Raw genomic sequence first — 17,733 nt, forward strand, 5'->3', positions numbered from 1 at the left:
TTATGACCACTAGCAGCCCTGATCCTTGCCCAAGAATGAATTTGAACCAATGTGGATTTTACTACTGTAGAAAGAACCATTTTCTCTTTCTTCCAGTATTCTTACTTTGGCCCATACATAAAGTGTGAACACTGACTCTTTTTTTTTTTTTTTTTGCTGAGGAAGATTCGCCCTGAGCTAATACCTGTTGTCAATCTTCCTCTTTTCACTTGAGGGAGATTTGCCCCAAGCTAACATCTGTGCCCATTGTCCTCTATTTTGTATGTAGGTCACTGTCACAGTATAATTGCCAACAAGTGGTGTAGGTCTGCACCTGAGAATCGAACCTGGGCCACCAAAGCGGAGCACGTCAAACTTAACCACTAGGCCATGGGGCTGGCCCTGGAACACTGATCCTTTTGAAAGTATTGGGAAGAGAGCTCTGTCCAACCTTCCAGCTCCACCTACAAGGAAGGAAGGAAGTGTGCAGCAGTAACATCCTGCTTGCTCCTGCTTCCCAGAGGATCAGGAATGGCCCTATGGCTCACTGCTGCCCTCAATTACATGTCTGGATGGCGGTGGGGAAGGGCACAGGATGTGGACTTGGAAAACACAGTGAGCAGTTAGGAAGCCTTATTGAGGCCACAGGCTAGAGAGCTTCAATCCAGCCATGCTTGCAACAAAGCAACGAATATTCTCAGCCCCATGCCTCAGGCTCCACTGTCTGCGAGGAGAGGAAGGGGTATTAGTTACCCAGATTTTGTAAAAATGGAGGCCAGGTATCTTTCTTGGCTATTCGTTTATGCTGGATTAAAACTGAAATAGGCAAATGACTTTGGGAATCATACCCCTTCCCCTAACAAGAGGGGTAACAGAAAACTAGATGCCAAGGCCATTATTCTGACTAGTTCTCATTTTGAGAAATGGACAAATTCAAAGGTCTCAATTTCCAGGGGAGGAGTGAAATTCATTGCCTTTATTCAAGCAATGCATAAATAAAAATTACCAACTTTAGATACTAAATGCACCTTATTTATATAAAAGTACCAGATGACTGACTTCAACTCTATCTCAAAACCACCAAACACAGTAATTCTACCCCCAGTGTCTTTAAAAGAAACGCAGTCAAAATCAATGAGAAGAAAGAAATAGACATTTATACATACGCACACCACACACCCCTCATTTACAAATACTGAACCAAGTGAACAATGTCCAAAGACACTAGCAGCAAAACCCATGTGCCCCAATACCTAGCCCGGGCTCTTCAGTCAGACCTGTTGCCTCACCTGTCCTGTCTAATTCGGCAGCCACGTCAAGTATGGCTGTTCAGATTTAAGTTAATTAAAATTAAATCAAATAAAAACTAGCTACTCAATCACACTACCATATTCCATGTGGCCCAACAGCCACATGTGGCTGGAGGCAACTGAACTGGTGCAGACACAGACCTTCTTCCAGTGCAGGAAGCTCTACTGGACAGTGCTGCAACAGACTATAAAAATATTTCCCCTGATTACGAGAAAAGGAAGAAGAGAAAGTTAAAGCAATGGGTTAGTGAACACCTTGAACAGCACAGAAACTGATGGGCATAAAGACACAAAACACACCACTCTCATCCAAAAGCAGAAAGCAGTCCTTGGAGATGAACTGGGGGCCCTCTGGTGTCAGATCCAAACCAACCGATGGCCAAATATTAAAATGACCAACATACTAAAAATGACCGATTATTCACAAGGCATAATTATTTTCTCAACTTGAAACTTATTATAGTGGGCCAGTGAGGCATAAACAAAAGATCCTCAAAAAGAAAATTCTTTCAATGTTAGTAAATGAGGTGGCTTGAAACTAGAGTCCATTAGCAAATTAAATTCTGGCCACTCAGCTGCCGAGGCATTAGCAATTAAATGAAGCACTTCCTTCTCCGTGTCTCCTGAGCCAGGTAAGACCAGGTCCCTGCCTGCCTCCCCAGCGCCCCTCCCACCCCTCACCCCTCACACACTCCGCTGCTCTCTCGGCCGGCACACTTCTCTCTAGGCTAGCTCCTCGCTGTTCAGGTCTTAGCTTAAGTCACCCCTCAGAAACCAGCCCCTACCTACCCACCCTGTTTTGTCTGTCACTGCACTATTTGTTTCCTTCTTGGAGATATCAAGACTCGTGATTACATGTCTGTGTGTTGTCCTCCCCGCTAGACTGTGAGCTCCACAAAGGCAAGAATCACGTCAGCTTTACCAACCACCGTGTAGCCAGAGCCCAGCAGAGTGGCGGGCTGACTTGGTAACATCTTTGTTGAATGAATATAGGCTCAAAATGGTAACTATCTTTTGCTCTAAAGGCATGTACTTGGTGTGTATGTGTTTTAATTTGTATTAAAGTAATAAATATGTGTGATTTAAAAACCCATAAAATAGAGAGGGGCATCTTAATTTAAAAGTGCCCTGCCCCATCCCTCTTAAGGCAACTACTGGTTATCATTCTGTTTTTAGTTCTGGTAGTTACCTCCAAAATTCTGCTTGATAAGCTTTTATCACTTGTAGCAGACCATCAATTATTTTGTTTGCTCCTATTCCCTTGCTGTCGGGAGGGACACTCCCTCTCAAAGGAATGCTGTCTAATCTCTCATCTGGCCTGGCTTGGCCACAGTACACAGAGGCTCATGTGCCATTCATAGGACTCACGCAGGGGCTGAGACCACACACACAGAGGCCATCTTTCTGCCATGGGGAAGGAGCCCGCCAGAGAATGAAGCCAACATAGGAATCAGAGCTGAGATGTGGAAATACATGATGGAGCAACAGAATTAAACCATCAGAGGCAGTCATACCTAAAGAGAGCAACTACCTCCGCACTTCCAGGAGCTCAAACCAGTCAGTTTCTTTTCTCACTCTAGTTTAGGATGGAGTCCTATCCCCACAACTGAAACTGCCGAATACAACCACCATGTCATATTTACAGACTCGACCCGATTCGAGAATGAGACAGCTCACGTGTGCTCCCTCCTATCAATTTAAGCTGCATTTTCAGTTCTATTTGGTTATCTTTGTGGCCTCTATTTTTGTTCTGTCAACTTTAGATATCATTGCACAGCGTCGACAATGCAAGATGAGAGTATTAGTGCCCCTTCCATCCCTCCACCTCTTTCTCTACCTTCTACTTTGCAAATTAAGTTGGTTAGTTTCCCTTTATATTTGCCAGAACTGAAAACATTTTCATTTTGTTCTGAAACCATAATTAAGTAAATAAGTCTTTGATGTCTTATTCATACACTGATTCTAAAAATGAAAAGCCAAACAGCATTTACATTATGACGATATGAATATAGTTCCCAACAAAGCGAAGAAGCCTAGAAGGATGATAGCTCTTTCTATAGGTCTTGGTCATGACCCCTGAACCATTTAAAGAAGAATGGTTTCCATCAGATCAACTGCTGAAAATCATGTCATATTTTGGTTTGGTTCATATTTAGACCATGACTTCCTTGCTGTTTGTTTTCCCTAGAGATTAGAACTGCTTTTCATTTTTCTTGCTAAGAGAAGAAAGATATGCCTGAACCCTATAACTAAAGTCTTACAGCTTCTCACTTTATCTAAAGCAAGGCATTCTTCTTCTTCTTCTTTGTTTTTTTTTGCTGAGGAAGATTCACCCTAACATCCATGCCAATCTTCCTCTATTTTTCAGTAAGTGGGCCACCAGCACAGCACGGCCACCAACAGAGTGGTGTAGGTCCACACCAGGAACTAACCTGGGCTGCTGAAACAAAAACACGCTAACCCTAACCACTAGGGCACCAGGACTGGCCGAGGCATTCTTCCTGAAATACTCATTCCTCTTGGAAAACAGTGACTGTCCTAATATGGACTGGTTGCTTCCTATTCTTGCTGGATGGCTTTCATCTTGTGACTTCTCTCTTGGGTACACTGTCTTTTTTAATCCACAGTCATGTTTAAAGGTAACCAAAACATCTTGGCCTTCCAAGTCTTTAAAACAGGAGGAAGCCCTCAGGTTTCCTCTTTTCATCAACAAACATTTTCAAATGCTCAATGAGCAGGGCAGACCTTGCACTGGACAGCACAGTTCCTATACTCTGAGTGTACAGTGCAAGAGAAGGAGCATGCAGATACTCTACGAAGACTAGTCTGATGCACCTACCAGACTTGAAGATGTGGATCAGACACATCAGCAGCGTGCCTAGTTCTTGGCAATAGAAGGTATGTTGCTGCTCACTCATTTCCACTTTTAGCTGTTTTGTAACAATGTCCTCTAAAAGAATGCCAACCAGTTGTAGTAGAAACCTTCAAAGAAAGGGAAAAGGGTGATGGTGAATTAGGTGACCACTCCTATTGTGAGGCATACATGTAAAAACATATACAGTAGATATAGGTAGAGTAAAAATATAAGTAAAGTAGAACAAACGAAACGAAACGTTTAATACCATCCCTTTGGACTGAGTCCTTTGCCTCTCTGCATATCACCTTCCTCACTTATGAGACGGCAATAATCACATCACCTTCAAGGTACTCTTAGGAGGATAAAGTAACACTTAGTGTTTCTTTAAAGCTTTGTAAACCATAAAGCACGCTGATAATCTACCACAGGAATTTTATGTATCGTCCATTTTAGCCACCTGCTTAAATGTAACAGAGGGAGCCAACTTGTCAAACCTACAGACAAAAGGAAGCCATGCAGGTTTACTGGATTTATCTCCACAAACATGCAGGCACCTCCACCGATGACCAGTGAAGGGGTAGCTAAAATGCCATTACGGTGGATTCGGCTGGAAGGAGCACATTTGCAGAAACTGCACTCACAGGACATCCTCTAAGCAGCTCTTACTTAGTGAGTACCCTGAATCCAGCACAAGTGGATACACACTTGTCTAGGCAGCAAGCATTTACAGTGCCTGAACTGGGATCATTGCCCTCAAGAAGCTTCCAAGCAATTTATGAGGGCAGTCACAATTTGATACCACAAGGTTACGGAGGGGAGCATAGTGGGAGTGGTCCACCCTGACAGGGAGAGGGTTTTGTTACTGACTGTTTAGAATGGCCAGCACACGGTGAGACTAAAAATAAGGCTGGCTTTTAGCGAGTTTTCAAATTCTCTGGAGGCAACAGACGCCCTTATTGCCTGCACTCAGGGCAGGTTGCCCCCACCCCCTGCCAGCCTGGTGACCACTGTGTTGTCTTCAACAAGGATACAAGAAAGGATGTGACGGAGCCATAAGAGATGCAGGCACCAGGGGCCACAGGTGAGGCAGAACAGGTAAAGAAAACACACCGATACAGACTTCTTTACCTAACTCGCAGAGGTAGGAAAGACGAGGAGTAACTGCAGACTCACTGATGACAAACACCACATGACCTCCAGAAGGACATGGACTACCTAAAGGTTCAGATATAGAGCATACCTTGAAAATGTTTCTTCTGGTAAATTCTTCACTTGTCTCCCTTCACCTTGTTCTTCTGGTGTTGAATTACTGTCCCCATCTCTTAATCTATTAATTATTGGACAGGAGATTAAATATGGAGAGAAGGAAAGCTCCTGAATACGAGAAAGGACAATATCTTCAGTTGACTGGGAAATTAGAACTCTCAAAATGGCTAGGATTCCTGATATCCACAGTTGAACAGTGCTGACAGATGCCTAAAAGAAAGAAAATAAATGAGTTATAGCTAAAGAAAAAAGAGGATTAAATTTTTCCTGATTGTCAATTTCATGAATGAAAATTATCCCTACTGTACCATTCTATCAATAAATCTTTCTATTACTGGTTCTCAAAGTGTGGTCCCAGACCAGCAGCATCAATACTATCTGGGGACCTGTGTAAAATGCAAATTCTCAGGCCCCAACCCGGCCAGGCAGAGGCCCTAGGTGACTTGGATGAACCCTCTCTGCAGAGTTGTGGCCGCAAGAGGCCATCATGAGGTGAGATACTCACCATTGTATCTGGAGTGACAAACATACTCCGTAACAGCATGTCCACGGGGCGCAGGGAGGAAGGGGCCAGGATCTCAAATAAAGTGTTCAGCACTCCAAGGGCCTCGTGAGAATCAATGTGCATCTGTTGCAATTAAATGTCACATAGGTTTTCCCATAAGCCAATACAAATGCCAACATTTATACCTCAGCTTAGGTATCTCAAGGTCAAATGACCCTGACCATCCCATCATGACTACCCTGCATTTAAATGCATTTTAACTTTAGTAGTGAACCAAGCAAATGCTTTTTAGAACAACACTGTAACAGCTATGTTTTTTCCACAATGGAAATTTCATTTAGATTTTTATTACATAAACAATATGCTTTCTGTAAAGATTCAAATACATAAAAGTGTGAAAAAATCAACTGGAATTGCACCATCCTGATACAATCACCATCAACATTTTGGGATCCAGCCTGTATACACGTATAAGCTACCCAAAAGGGTGTCAGACACACTATGTCTTTTCTCTTTGCTTCACTTGCACCTCAGCCCTACCCTGCCAATTAGCAACAGATGTTAACAAATTGGTATATTTCTCTTAAGTTTCTCCACATTCCTATAATCGTACATTCACACACACAGAGAGGTATTAAGTTGTTTTGAAAGATTATATTATAAACGTTTCTGCTTTTTTCCCTTAAAAATACAAGGGAGAACTCCCAAGGCAACAGTTTCTAAAATCTAACATTACTTTTAATAGATGCAAAATATTCCAAATTAAGTCTCTACCACAATGTATTCAACCCTTCCCCTATTGATGGGCACTGTTAACAATTTTTGTCACTACTAATGGGTGTGTCTACACATAGTAATCATATCTGCAAAGAGATGTGATTTTCAAGGTGCAAATCTCAACACCACACAGCGCTGAGCCGCACCCTAATGGTAAGGAACAACCTGCACCCACCAACTCTGCTTCTCTCCAGGTTCTCCAGGGGACTCACCATGCCCACAGCCGGGGCCCACCAGTTATGCAGCCAACCCCACCCTGTGTCTGGTGTCTGCTCAGGGACACCACAACTGCAATTTCCGTCCTGTACCAGCCAACTCCCCTCTGCTTTTGCCCTCGGTTTATACACAGACTCCTCCCTTCTCCAAACTCAACCTTCTACCTACCCCTCTTTCCTCCTCCGGCTGCCACCCCACATCTACTCCCCCTTAGAGTAAAGTCTCCTTTGATTCCTCTCACGAACACACTCCAGCTGGGCTTCTGTTCCCTCTGCTCCAACAAAACTGTTCCCCAGTGACCTCCGTGCTGCCAAACACAGGTCAGTTCCCAGGGCTCATTCATTAGGCCCATCAGCAGCTCCCAGCTGATCCCCCTCCCTCTTCCATGAAATGCCTTTTTTTCCCTTGGCTTTAAGAAAACCACAGCTGCCTGCTCTTCTTTTCCCGCACTGGCTGGTCCTTCCCTGTCTCCTCTGTGGGCTCCCCCTCACCTCTCTAGCCTCTAATCTGGGGTTGCCCCCGGCTCAGAGCTTGGCCTTCTCCTCCTCCCAAGCTACACTGGGTCCCACTGTGACCTCGTCCAGTCTCAAATGTTCACCTCCTGCCCAGCTCTCTCTGGACAACTCCAGACTCATATATCCAAATGCCCTCCTCCGCCTCCCCAAAGTGCCTAGTCAGGTGTACCAACTGAACATACCCAGACCACGCTGTGACCTCCTCCACAAATCCATACCTCCTATAGTCTCCCTCACCTTGAACACAGCAGCCCTATATTACCCTGAAATCACCTGCATACCCCTCTCTCACATCCCACATCGGCAAAGTTTACTGGTTCTGGTTCTACCTTCAAATTCTACCCAGCAGATGACCACTTCTTGTCACTTCACTCCCACCATCCTGGTCACACCACTCCCGTGCCTCAAGTGGATCTCCCTGCTCTGCCCTCACCGACCCCTCGGGGTCTAGTCTCAACTCTCAAATCAGACCACGCCACTCCTTTGTACTAAACCCTCTGAAGGCTTCTCAAAGTCCTCCACGCTGGCCAGAAAGATGCTACATGACCCCTCACTTTCCCAGGCCCCTCAAAGTCCTCCACGCTGGCCAGAAAGATCCTACGTGACCCCTCACTTTCCCAGGCCCCTTGCTTCCTTCCTTTCTCCCCGCTGGTGCTCCCTCCACCCACACCAGCCTCTTCCTGCTCTTCAATCCTAACAGCCATGTTCCCACCTCAGGGTCTGCACTGCCATTTTCTGTCTAGAAAGCTCTTTCCCCAGGTATCTGTTTGGCTCATCCTTTACTTCCTTCAAGTTCACTCAAAAACCAAACCAACTTAACAATGCAACCCCACCCTGACGTGCCCAACTCTCTTCTCTCCTTCATTTTCTACATAGTACTTATTACCATCTGAAATTTTATACACTTTACTAGTTTATTTTTCTGCTGTCTGTCTCCTCCACCCTTCATTCCAATGCAACTTTCACTCCAAGAGGGCAGGGTTTTTTACTGGCTCTGTTCACTGATGTATCTCTGCTAGTACCTGGTAAGTTTTTTTTTTTTGAGGAAGAGTAGCCCTGAGCTAACATCTACTGCCAATCCTCCTCTTTTTGCTGAGGAAGACTGGCCCTGAGCTAACATCCATGCCCATCTTCCTCTACTTTATATGTGGGACGCCTACCACAGTATGGCTTGCCAAGCAGTGCCATGTCCGCACCCGGGATCCCAACAGGTGAACCCTGGGCCACTGAAGCAGAACGTGCAAACGTAACCGCTGCGCCACAGGGCCAGCCCTCTGCTAGTACCTGGAATAGTGCCTGGCACTATTTCTGAATGTCACATGTACCTGTGCTAAGCTACGAGGCAGGCTTTCACACAATTTCACAGTCACAGAAATTAAGTTGGGCATTTACCATGCATTCAGTCTTTAACCTCCACCTTCCCCAGATTGTGTCCACGATAAGTAAGAGAATGGAATAAAACTTATAGAGTAGTACTCTGAAACTATTTATCTACAGGCATGGAATACATGACTACATTAAAACACCAAATCCATCAATTTATTAAAACTGCCATCTATCAATCTCACCAGAAGCCAAGACTCTCCTCCCTCTATCTAAGTGACCTTGGAATAACAAATCCGTCAAAAACCAGAATGGGGGTGAAGTTATGAAGACAGTAACTACTAATGCAGTGTGCTTACCTATACTTTTCCATCGAATGCCAAAAGCCATGAAAACTGTGTTCCTTAGCCAGGATGATCAAGATGAACAAACAGGTATCTGCTGACTGCATCCAAAGCTCTTAAGACCAAGAGCTTTGTGGGCAGCTGGCGAGGTTTCCTAGAGGGACCACCTTCAGGAAGCCCCTGCCACCCTACGAGACCCCCACTCTGGTCACAAAGGTGTTGCTGCAGCAGGTGCCAAGTATCCTGCCCTGTGACGCCTGGCAGCAGACATGGTTCAGAAACCACGTGATTATTGGGCTCCATCCTAAATGGCATGGCCAGAACACTTCCTTTCACTGTGTTTCTGGAAACAACTGATTGCATCATTTGATTACAGAAATTCTGATTAAACGACGGATAACTGCTAAATTACTTTATAAGTGATAAAGAAAAGTAAACACCCACAGATCAAACAAAAACATCCAATTGACCAGAATGAGGGAGGCAGTGTTGTAAAATAGGAGAGAACACACACTCTGGAGTCAGACTGGCTTAACTCTAGTCCCAGTACTTTCCAGCTGTGCACCTTTGGGTAACGTAGACAACATCTCTGAGCCCAGCGTTCTGCAATTCTAAAGCAGGAGACAATAGCAACCTGAGAGGGTCACTGAGAGAATAAACGAAAAATCCCTTGGCTCATGATGGACACCGATAACCATCATAAAATGAATCTATTATGATTTAATGAAAATCCAATCACCAGCGCCCACCTCCTCCAAGGATCTTTACCCACTTACAAACGCGTCACAATGGCTCCACAACAACGAGGCAAGACGGGGTGACAAACCTGTTGTTTGGCTAACATCGGGAGGATGATGTCGGCTATCTGTCGAGACAGCCGTTTCCACTTGTCTTCGTTCTCCTTGTGGCACTGCTGCAAGACTAGAATAAACATCTCCAACACCTGCAAGGAGTGTAGTGGCACAGTCATAAAGGCTCCTGGCCGAGTCTCCCGTCCATCACCACATGCTCCATCTTGCACTCATCCCAGCTCAGCTGAAAGACTCCACGATCCAAAACAACAGGGTCCCCAGTGAGGGCCTGATCAACCAGATGCAACCCTGACCCTGGGACACGCAAGATGTGGGGAAACCAGAAGACGACGCAAGGGGTAAGGGAGCAAACTCCTCAACGGTAGGCTCAAGCTGCACACTACTCAGGATGACTCATCATCACTATTATTTCTATGGAAATTACAAGACTTCACAATCAGAGAAAAGGTACAAAAAGAAAAATCACACTCATATTAATCTTTGGCAAAACACAAACACAGCCTGGACTAAACTATTCTGCAGATGCCTCATAACTTTTGTGTACATGAATTTCAAGTCTGTGTTCTTTGCAAAGGTAACCTCTACTGAGTGGTACTTACTGTCAGAAGAGTCATGGTTGAGCATAAGTTCATTAGTGCTCATTTCTACAGAGAGATATATCTAAAGGCCTGTTTTTGTAAATAAAGTTTTATTGGCACACAGTCATACCCTTTTGTGAACATAAGGACTAGGACTGCTTTCATCCACAACAGCAGACGTGAGTAGTCACAGACACCACATCGCCTGCAAAGCTTTAAAATATTTATCTGCTCGTTTACAGAAAAAGTTGCCGGCCTTGTCTATAAAATATAACTACTATAAAGAAGGAGACATCTAAGCCCACTCTCTCTACAGCCTGCCCGACCACCCCTTCCCACAGCAGCCTTCTTGGGCAGAGCTTCTACAACAACGGATTGTCCCTCATATAAGCTACTTGAGGGACATCTGCATTTAATTCTGACTCTCCCTAACAAAGCCTAGCCGACCCTCTCTGTTCTCTCCTGAATCAGGCTGAGAACTCTTGGAAAGCATGCAGCAGATAAGCCACTCTCTAGGCCTCCCACCAACACAGCATGCTTGCCAAGAGTCAGTTGCTGGTTCTCAAACCTCTTTATGGTAGTTGTACTTTTTATTTTAATTATGGGATTTAATTAAACAGTAAGCACTTAATTAATTATTATCCAGGTTAACCAAAATGAGAATGCACAAAGGAAGTGTTTCTATGAGAAAAGCTCATGACTTTATCAAGATTCAAAGACAAATAGCTAAAGAATCACCAAAGTAAGTATGGGGTGGGCAACTGGACCAGCCAAAAGAGAGAAGTCATTGAAATGCCACATTTCTGCACTCAGGCTGCACTCAAACTATCTGAAATTCTCCTCCACCTTAAGGAAAACAAAGCCAGAAACCAGCTCAAAGAAAAAGACCTTGGTCCTACATCAAAATAGTGGTAAATAAATGTATAAATAAAGTCTTTAAGTTATTTCAAATTTGAGATCTTTTAAATCATTTTTTAGAATTCTACCCTTTTGATCAATGTTGTCAATTAATTGATTTTTGGTCCTCACTTTGGAAAAGAGGGCCTTAACCATATTTACTCCCTTGAAAGATCTTGTGACTGTCAGCCAGGTATCAGGTGGCCTCCCCACGTGGCTGTGCTGCTTTAAAGACAGACCCCTACCAAACCTTCTGTCTCCCTGGCATCTCCCCAGCCCGAGAGCCCAGGGCTGGCACAAAACAACACTCATGATGAACAAACAGCAGGGTCCCTGCAGAGACAATGAAGTATCAGCAACCATTCCTTGTCTCCTCTCACCTGATGGTACTGGATGAGTCTCAGTAACATTGACACCACCACCTCTTTTTGGGTTTCAAGCTCTTTTCCTGCATCAGCTTTATTGGTTCCTCTTAATACGAAGAGGTCATGGACTATGGGCTGCAGAGCTGGTATGGCTGTGGGTATGAAAGGGCATATTAAGAAGGCATTATGTGACACTTACATTTGGAAGACAGCGCTCAACATCTCCAAAATATTTTCAAGAAATAAAGAAACCCTAATCCATACTTGGTTCACGATAAGGGCTAAATTAAGGTTACCAAAAAGTGCTGCGAAATTATCAGTATACCTTCACAGCAGGCCATGGTCTTCCTCGGACACTTACTGATAATTTTGTGAAATCTTACAAAACAAAAAAACAGCGTTTCTATAACATAACATCACTTCTGACAAAAAGAGACACAAATTCAAAGTCAAATTCAAAATAATAAAACCTTCCAACTAACTAAAATAACAACATTCTATTCTCATGCATAATGGACGTACAGATTTACCTGAACAGACAACAAATTCTTCTTTAATAGAAAACATTCAAAGTATTAGATTTCTATGCTGTTTTAAGTAATTAGGTAAAGGATTTTCCCCCCAAGTCTAGTCTTTATCCAAAACAGCAAAGTACAGTCATGCACCGTTTAATGAGGGGGATATATTCCGAGAACTGCGCCATTGGGCGATTGCATCATTGTGCAAACATCATAGAGTGTACTTACGTAACCTAGATGGTACAGCCTCCTACACACCTAGGCTCTATGGTACTAAATCTCATGGGACCACCATCATCTATGGAGTCCACCATTGACTGAAATGTTGTTATGCAATGTATGACTGTAAATTCTTTTGTTTAACACCACCACATGAATAAACTAAGAAATGAGTTTCATTGGGAAGGGTTCCGCCAGATCACGTCCCCAAGATTATTGACTGGCATGCTGTCTCACCCTAGTGACATGTACCGCAGGCATACACACCCTCTGTGACAAGCACCACGGGCGCACTCACCCGCAGGGACACACACACAGGCACAGGCACCACAGTCATCCTCAGTGACATGCACACACAGCACACTTGCTGACTTTTCCACAGATGACCTAGCTTTCTACTAGAAAGTAGGGTTTGGCTGCCTATGGATTTTCTATCCAAAGACCCTTAATCCAGGAAACCTTATTCATCCATCTGTTTGACATTTTCACTTTCAACTATATCCAGGGAACCTAACGTCCATATATGTAGAAATGTGTACTTTTGCTGAGGCATGAACTTCAGCCCTTGTGAAGCTGTGGCAAAGGTGACGCTTTAGCTAGTGTGGAAAGTGGGATGGCACCAAGCCCCAACCTCTCAACAAAGCTCAGTCATCTGCTCTACTGCAAATGCCCCAATGGAGAATGTGATATGTGGCAGCACTGTTCTCACTTCTGGGGTTTGCAAAGGTCTTAGGAGGTGGGCCCCCTGTGCCCCACCCCCCAAAAGCCTACAGATTTCTGACAATGGGGCCAGAGAGGAGTCAGTAGGAAAATGCTGGAAGATCAGTTTAAAAAGCTCAAAGAAAAGAGGCTGGCTTGGTGGCACAGCAGTTGAGTTCCTGCACTCCAATTTGGCGGCCCAGGGTTCGCCAGTTTGGATTCTGGGTATGGACCTACAAACTTTGTCAAGCCATGCTGTAGCAGGCGTCCCACATATAAAGTAGAGGAAGATGGGCAGGGATGTTAGCTCAGGCCCAGTCTTCCTCAGTGTAAAGAGGAGGAATGGCATGGATATTAGCTCAGGGCTAATCTTCCTCAAAAAAAAAAAAAGTTCAAAGAAAGATTTACAGCTCATTCTTAAAACCACACAAGCTCAATCTACAGGTTAGAAGGAGGCTGCTTGAGCAGCTGACCATTTTCTGTGGTCCTCATTTAAGCTGCTATAAAACAACCAGGCAAAACCAGAGGTGCTGAATCAAGGCCAAACTTTAACTTCTAATACCACTGGATAATAAACCAAGTGTCCTTATATAAGTTGGGATTTTTAAATTTTTACGTTTTGTATGGATAGACAAGAGTACTTATGTCAGACTCCATCTGTACCTTAGATCATCTTCCTGTTCTTTATATTTTTACCTAAGTGGATTATAAACTCCTGAGTAAAGAATGTGCTCTCTCTTTTTTTTAACCTCTCTAACCAATGTATGCACACACACCCATGCACGCACACAGAGCCCCCGAAGCACAGAGCAGTTATGCACATGGGGGGAAGCTGGTGTAACTAAGACTAACACTGTTGAGCACATCATGATTACTGAGGGCAACAGTAAAAGGCTGGTCTCATTACCATGTGTCACAGCCTTCCTCCCACTGGCCATGATGCCATCACAGAGCTGAATGATTTTGGGAATTCCGATGATCTGTTTTGAATGATAGCGTTCATAAGATAGTAATACCAGGAAGAAAAAGATGTTTGGGATAATTGCCTCTGATTCCCTAGAAACAAAAAAATCCATTTAGACATTTCCTTTTAAAATTAAAATACATAATCAATATGAACAACATGAAATTACTCATGATTCAAAGTTGAAAGACACTGAGTGAGAGAAAGGGACAGAGCAAGGCAGAGAGAGTACACATTAAGCTAAAGGAGTCTGAGTGATGTAATTCAGTCCCATCAACATCATCACGCTTTCTCATCTATGAAGTGCATCTACCCTGCCCACTTGGAGAGCCTGGGCAGTTGGCAGGGCTAAGGCAGAGCTGGAGAAGGTACCCAACAGCGCTGGATGCCCACAGATACAATCTCAGTTCTCCTCCTGCCCCTTCACTCCGAAGTGAGGAAACTGACCCTCAAAGGAGAAAAAGTAACTTGCCTCCAATCAGAGTCAATGTGTGGCATAACTAGAATAAGGAACGGTCTCTACAGCCCAAGGGGCGCTCAGAACACTTTCTTTCTGCACAACATTTCCCTAACTATTCATTAAGTAGTTCAGAAACTAAAAATTTTAATTTTTAATCATTATACAGCTATAGCTGGCATAGGAGGAAGTATTAAAACCTTACTGTCTAGCAAGGAAAGCTGCAATTAATATAAGTGCATAACAATTACTTTACTTAAGATAACCATATCTAAAAAATGTTGTCTCTAAGAAGACTTAAAAAATTTGTGTTCTATCATTTGAGATTTCATTTAGCAATATATTATCATAATTAAGTGCTTTGAAATGTGAAATGAAAAACTGACAACATATGTGATTACCAGATGCAGAACTACCACTAAACAAGTCTTGAGATACTTATTCATTAATTTTTAAAAGAAACAAAAATGCACAACATGTTAATCTGATTTCCATTACAAAATACCTAGCAAAAATGCCTAACAATCCTTTAAAGTAAATGTTCATCTAAATAATCCAAAACTACATGTAAGCTCACAACAAGGACAAGAAATCTAAAATAACAAAATGCTATTACCTGAACTGGCCCACTTCAATGTATTCAAACTGCTTCAGCACAAATCCAATAAACACCTACAAGCAGGAAAATAAAATCTTCACACCAATAATTAAAACGTGCAAACCAGGTTACTTTTCTTCCTACTCGTGTAAATTTTTAACAAGTTTCCTGATAGTAGATAAATTTGTTTGTATATAAGAACTCAAATGTACTCTACTGTCAGACTAGATAACTTCAGGACGCTTCCAGAAATCCCTTTAAACACACTGACTGAACACTGAGGAGAGACCTCTCTAGAAAAACAAATAATGAGCTCCAGGAGATAGCAGGAAGTACCCAAAAGACACATCTTGGGGATGTGTTTGTTCCAGTGCATGGCAAACCAAGCAGCACAGACTTCCTGAAGCTGATTTAGTAATAAAATGCCCAAATTAGTCTATCTTCTCCCTCCCACAGCCTGACATTCAAAGGAGCCCAACTCTGGGGGGGTGCTGAGAGGTGAGAGATGGCCTTGAGGAGCACACACAGTGCGTCAGGACTGGATTAGAGACAGTTTTGCATTGAACTCTGTTCCAAGCAACCATTTGCTCTCTCTAGCCTGAAGCATGGCACTTCCATCTCCACTCCACTGTTTTCTCCTAGCACCTGGCTACAGACAGACAACAGGTGCTCAACAGAGCACATCTGAATTGAGTTCAATCATCTGCCTGTTCTAGTTTCCCATCCTTGTTCATAAAAAACTGTCACTATACTGAATTCTAAGAACTGGGGAGAAAGGCCACTGAGTGATAAAAGCAAATCAGAACAAATGTGAGAGGCTAGAGTGTCCACAGCAAGAAAAACCTAACACTGCCAAGTAAGAGGTCGCTGGGAATCGCTTCGTTGGAATGAGGCAGAAAGTGCCAGGACCCAGAGGAAGCACGAGCTACAGATGAGCTCAACTCTCTGCAGAGATAAGCGCACAGGGAGAATGCTGAGGCCATCTATCCTCTCTCAACATTTAAGTACTGAGTGGAGAGTTTAGAAAGATAGAAGAAAGCAACAAAAATTATTCCATTTTTTACAAGGCTCTACATAGAATGATTAAGCAAAGAATTTGATAAAAGTCAAGTCCACCTGACAATTCTATGCTAAAGTGGGGAGCTGTTTGTTTTCTTTGTCTACTAAAGACAGCCCCCAAAGAGATCTGTCTATAACTACCAAATGAGAGCATCAGTTTCTACCTGTGATGAGTCAGAACTGGGAAACTGTGAGCAAAGGGTGGAATGCAGTCTTTGATGTGTTCTCGAATCAATGGCTCTGGCTTCCCCTTGGAGCTGAGGCTCCTTTCCGGGAAGCCCTGGGAGCCCCCCTCATTCGTTATGCTCCTGTCATCTGCCCCATGTGCCCGCCTCCTTCTCCCGCCCACCGCTTCAGGCCAGGGCTTCTCCTCACGCAGCCTCCTGTCTCATGTCAGAGGAAGGAAAATGATGTCCCAAATCATCCCCCAATGAGCGTCTTCCCCAAAGAAGGAAAAGGACCTTTTGGACAATTTTCTTCTGGTAACTGAAGGAAAAGAAGTATGAGTGAAAACGTCAGGCCAAGGCAAAGCCCCCCTTCAGCCGTCTTTCATCAGAAGTTAACTCCCTTAAAACCACTTGTGGGGAAATCAGCATCTTAAACGTGTTTTCTTGTTTCTCTTGGGGAAAGAGACCCTTTACGGTGAGTGACAGTACTGACAGTATCTACAGACATAGTTACGTCTAGAAGGAAATGGAGCAGTGTAGTATTTCTATCTCAAAAAATTTCCTACCTCACATAGGAAAGTAGCCCAAGATCACAGTCCAAAAACGACAGTCACGTTTTGATGACCTAAGGGCAACTGTATCTGTAGTGAATTTAGCTGGCTTTAAGACAATTTGCATCACAAAGTTGTACAACTTGCCAGAGTCACAACCTCCTGAGGAGCAGCCCCATGAGGAAGACGGGCAGCTGAGAGTCCCACCTGGTGAAAGTGAGTGCAAATAACGTGTGCTAGGTCAGACAATTACCCATGTGGGAATCCAGGAGCACGGGTATCAGTTACTGTCCCATCAGATCACATTCCTATTTAAAGAGGTGAGCTAACTTTAGACTGCTTGAAACAGAAAACATAATTGGTAATCTGTTTAAAATAAGTCTCTGCATTTTGCAAAAATGTCCTCCAAAACAATAAACCTTAATTATGTCTTACGATTTAAACTAAAATTTATCATGGAGTGGGGGGCGCTGGGGGAGGGCTGAGTGAATGGGAGAAACTTTTGGCAAATTTGTAAAGGCTAACCCTAAAACAGCCTAATACAGACTGGAGAGAGCTCGGGGCAAGGATGCCAACACTTGCCAAGGCCTATATGTGCCAGACATTCCGCATCAACTAGTGCATGAAACAGACAAGAGGCAGCAATGGTGGGGAAAAAACAAACTGCACATTTCTTTAAGGTAGATTTCAGTGTCTTTTTAAGATAATTTTCATTAAATGATGAACAGGTAAGGTAGATGAAAGATAAAAGTGACAA

General features: G+C 43.6%; 1 protein-coding gene across 5 annotated transcripts in view; it reads right to left on the bottom strand.

Annotated features, from left to right (window-relative positions):
* Positions 1-17,733, bottom strand: part of HTT (huntingtin) — a 170,462-nt gene that overhangs the window by 63,131 nt on the left and 89,598 nt on the right. For all 5 annotated transcript variants that reach the window (XM_044767917.2, XM_070506341.1, XM_070506342.1 and 2 more), the window contains 7 exons: positions 15,218-15,273; positions 14,088-14,236; positions 11,760-11,896; positions 9,919-10,035; positions 5,918-6,040; positions 5,387-5,622; positions 4,129-4,271 (listed from right to left, as the gene is read on the bottom strand). In XM_044767917.2, coding sequence (XP_044623852.2) covers positions 4,129-4,271; positions 5,387-5,622; positions 5,918-6,040; positions 9,919-10,035; positions 11,760-11,896; positions 14,088-14,236; positions 15,218-15,273 — 961 coding nt within the window. The remainder of the gene's footprint in view (positions 1-4,128; positions 4,272-5,386; positions 5,623-5,917; positions 6,041-9,918; positions 10,036-11,759; positions 11,897-14,087; positions 14,237-15,217; positions 15,274-17,733) is intronic.

Source organism: Equus asinus, chromosome 3 (genome assembly GCF_041296235.1).
Source record: "Equus asinus isolate D_3611 breed Donkey chromosome 3, EquAss-T2T_v2, whole genome shotgun sequence".
Lineage (NCBI taxonomy): Eukaryota > Metazoa > Chordata > Mammalia > Perissodactyla > Equidae > Equus > Equus asinus.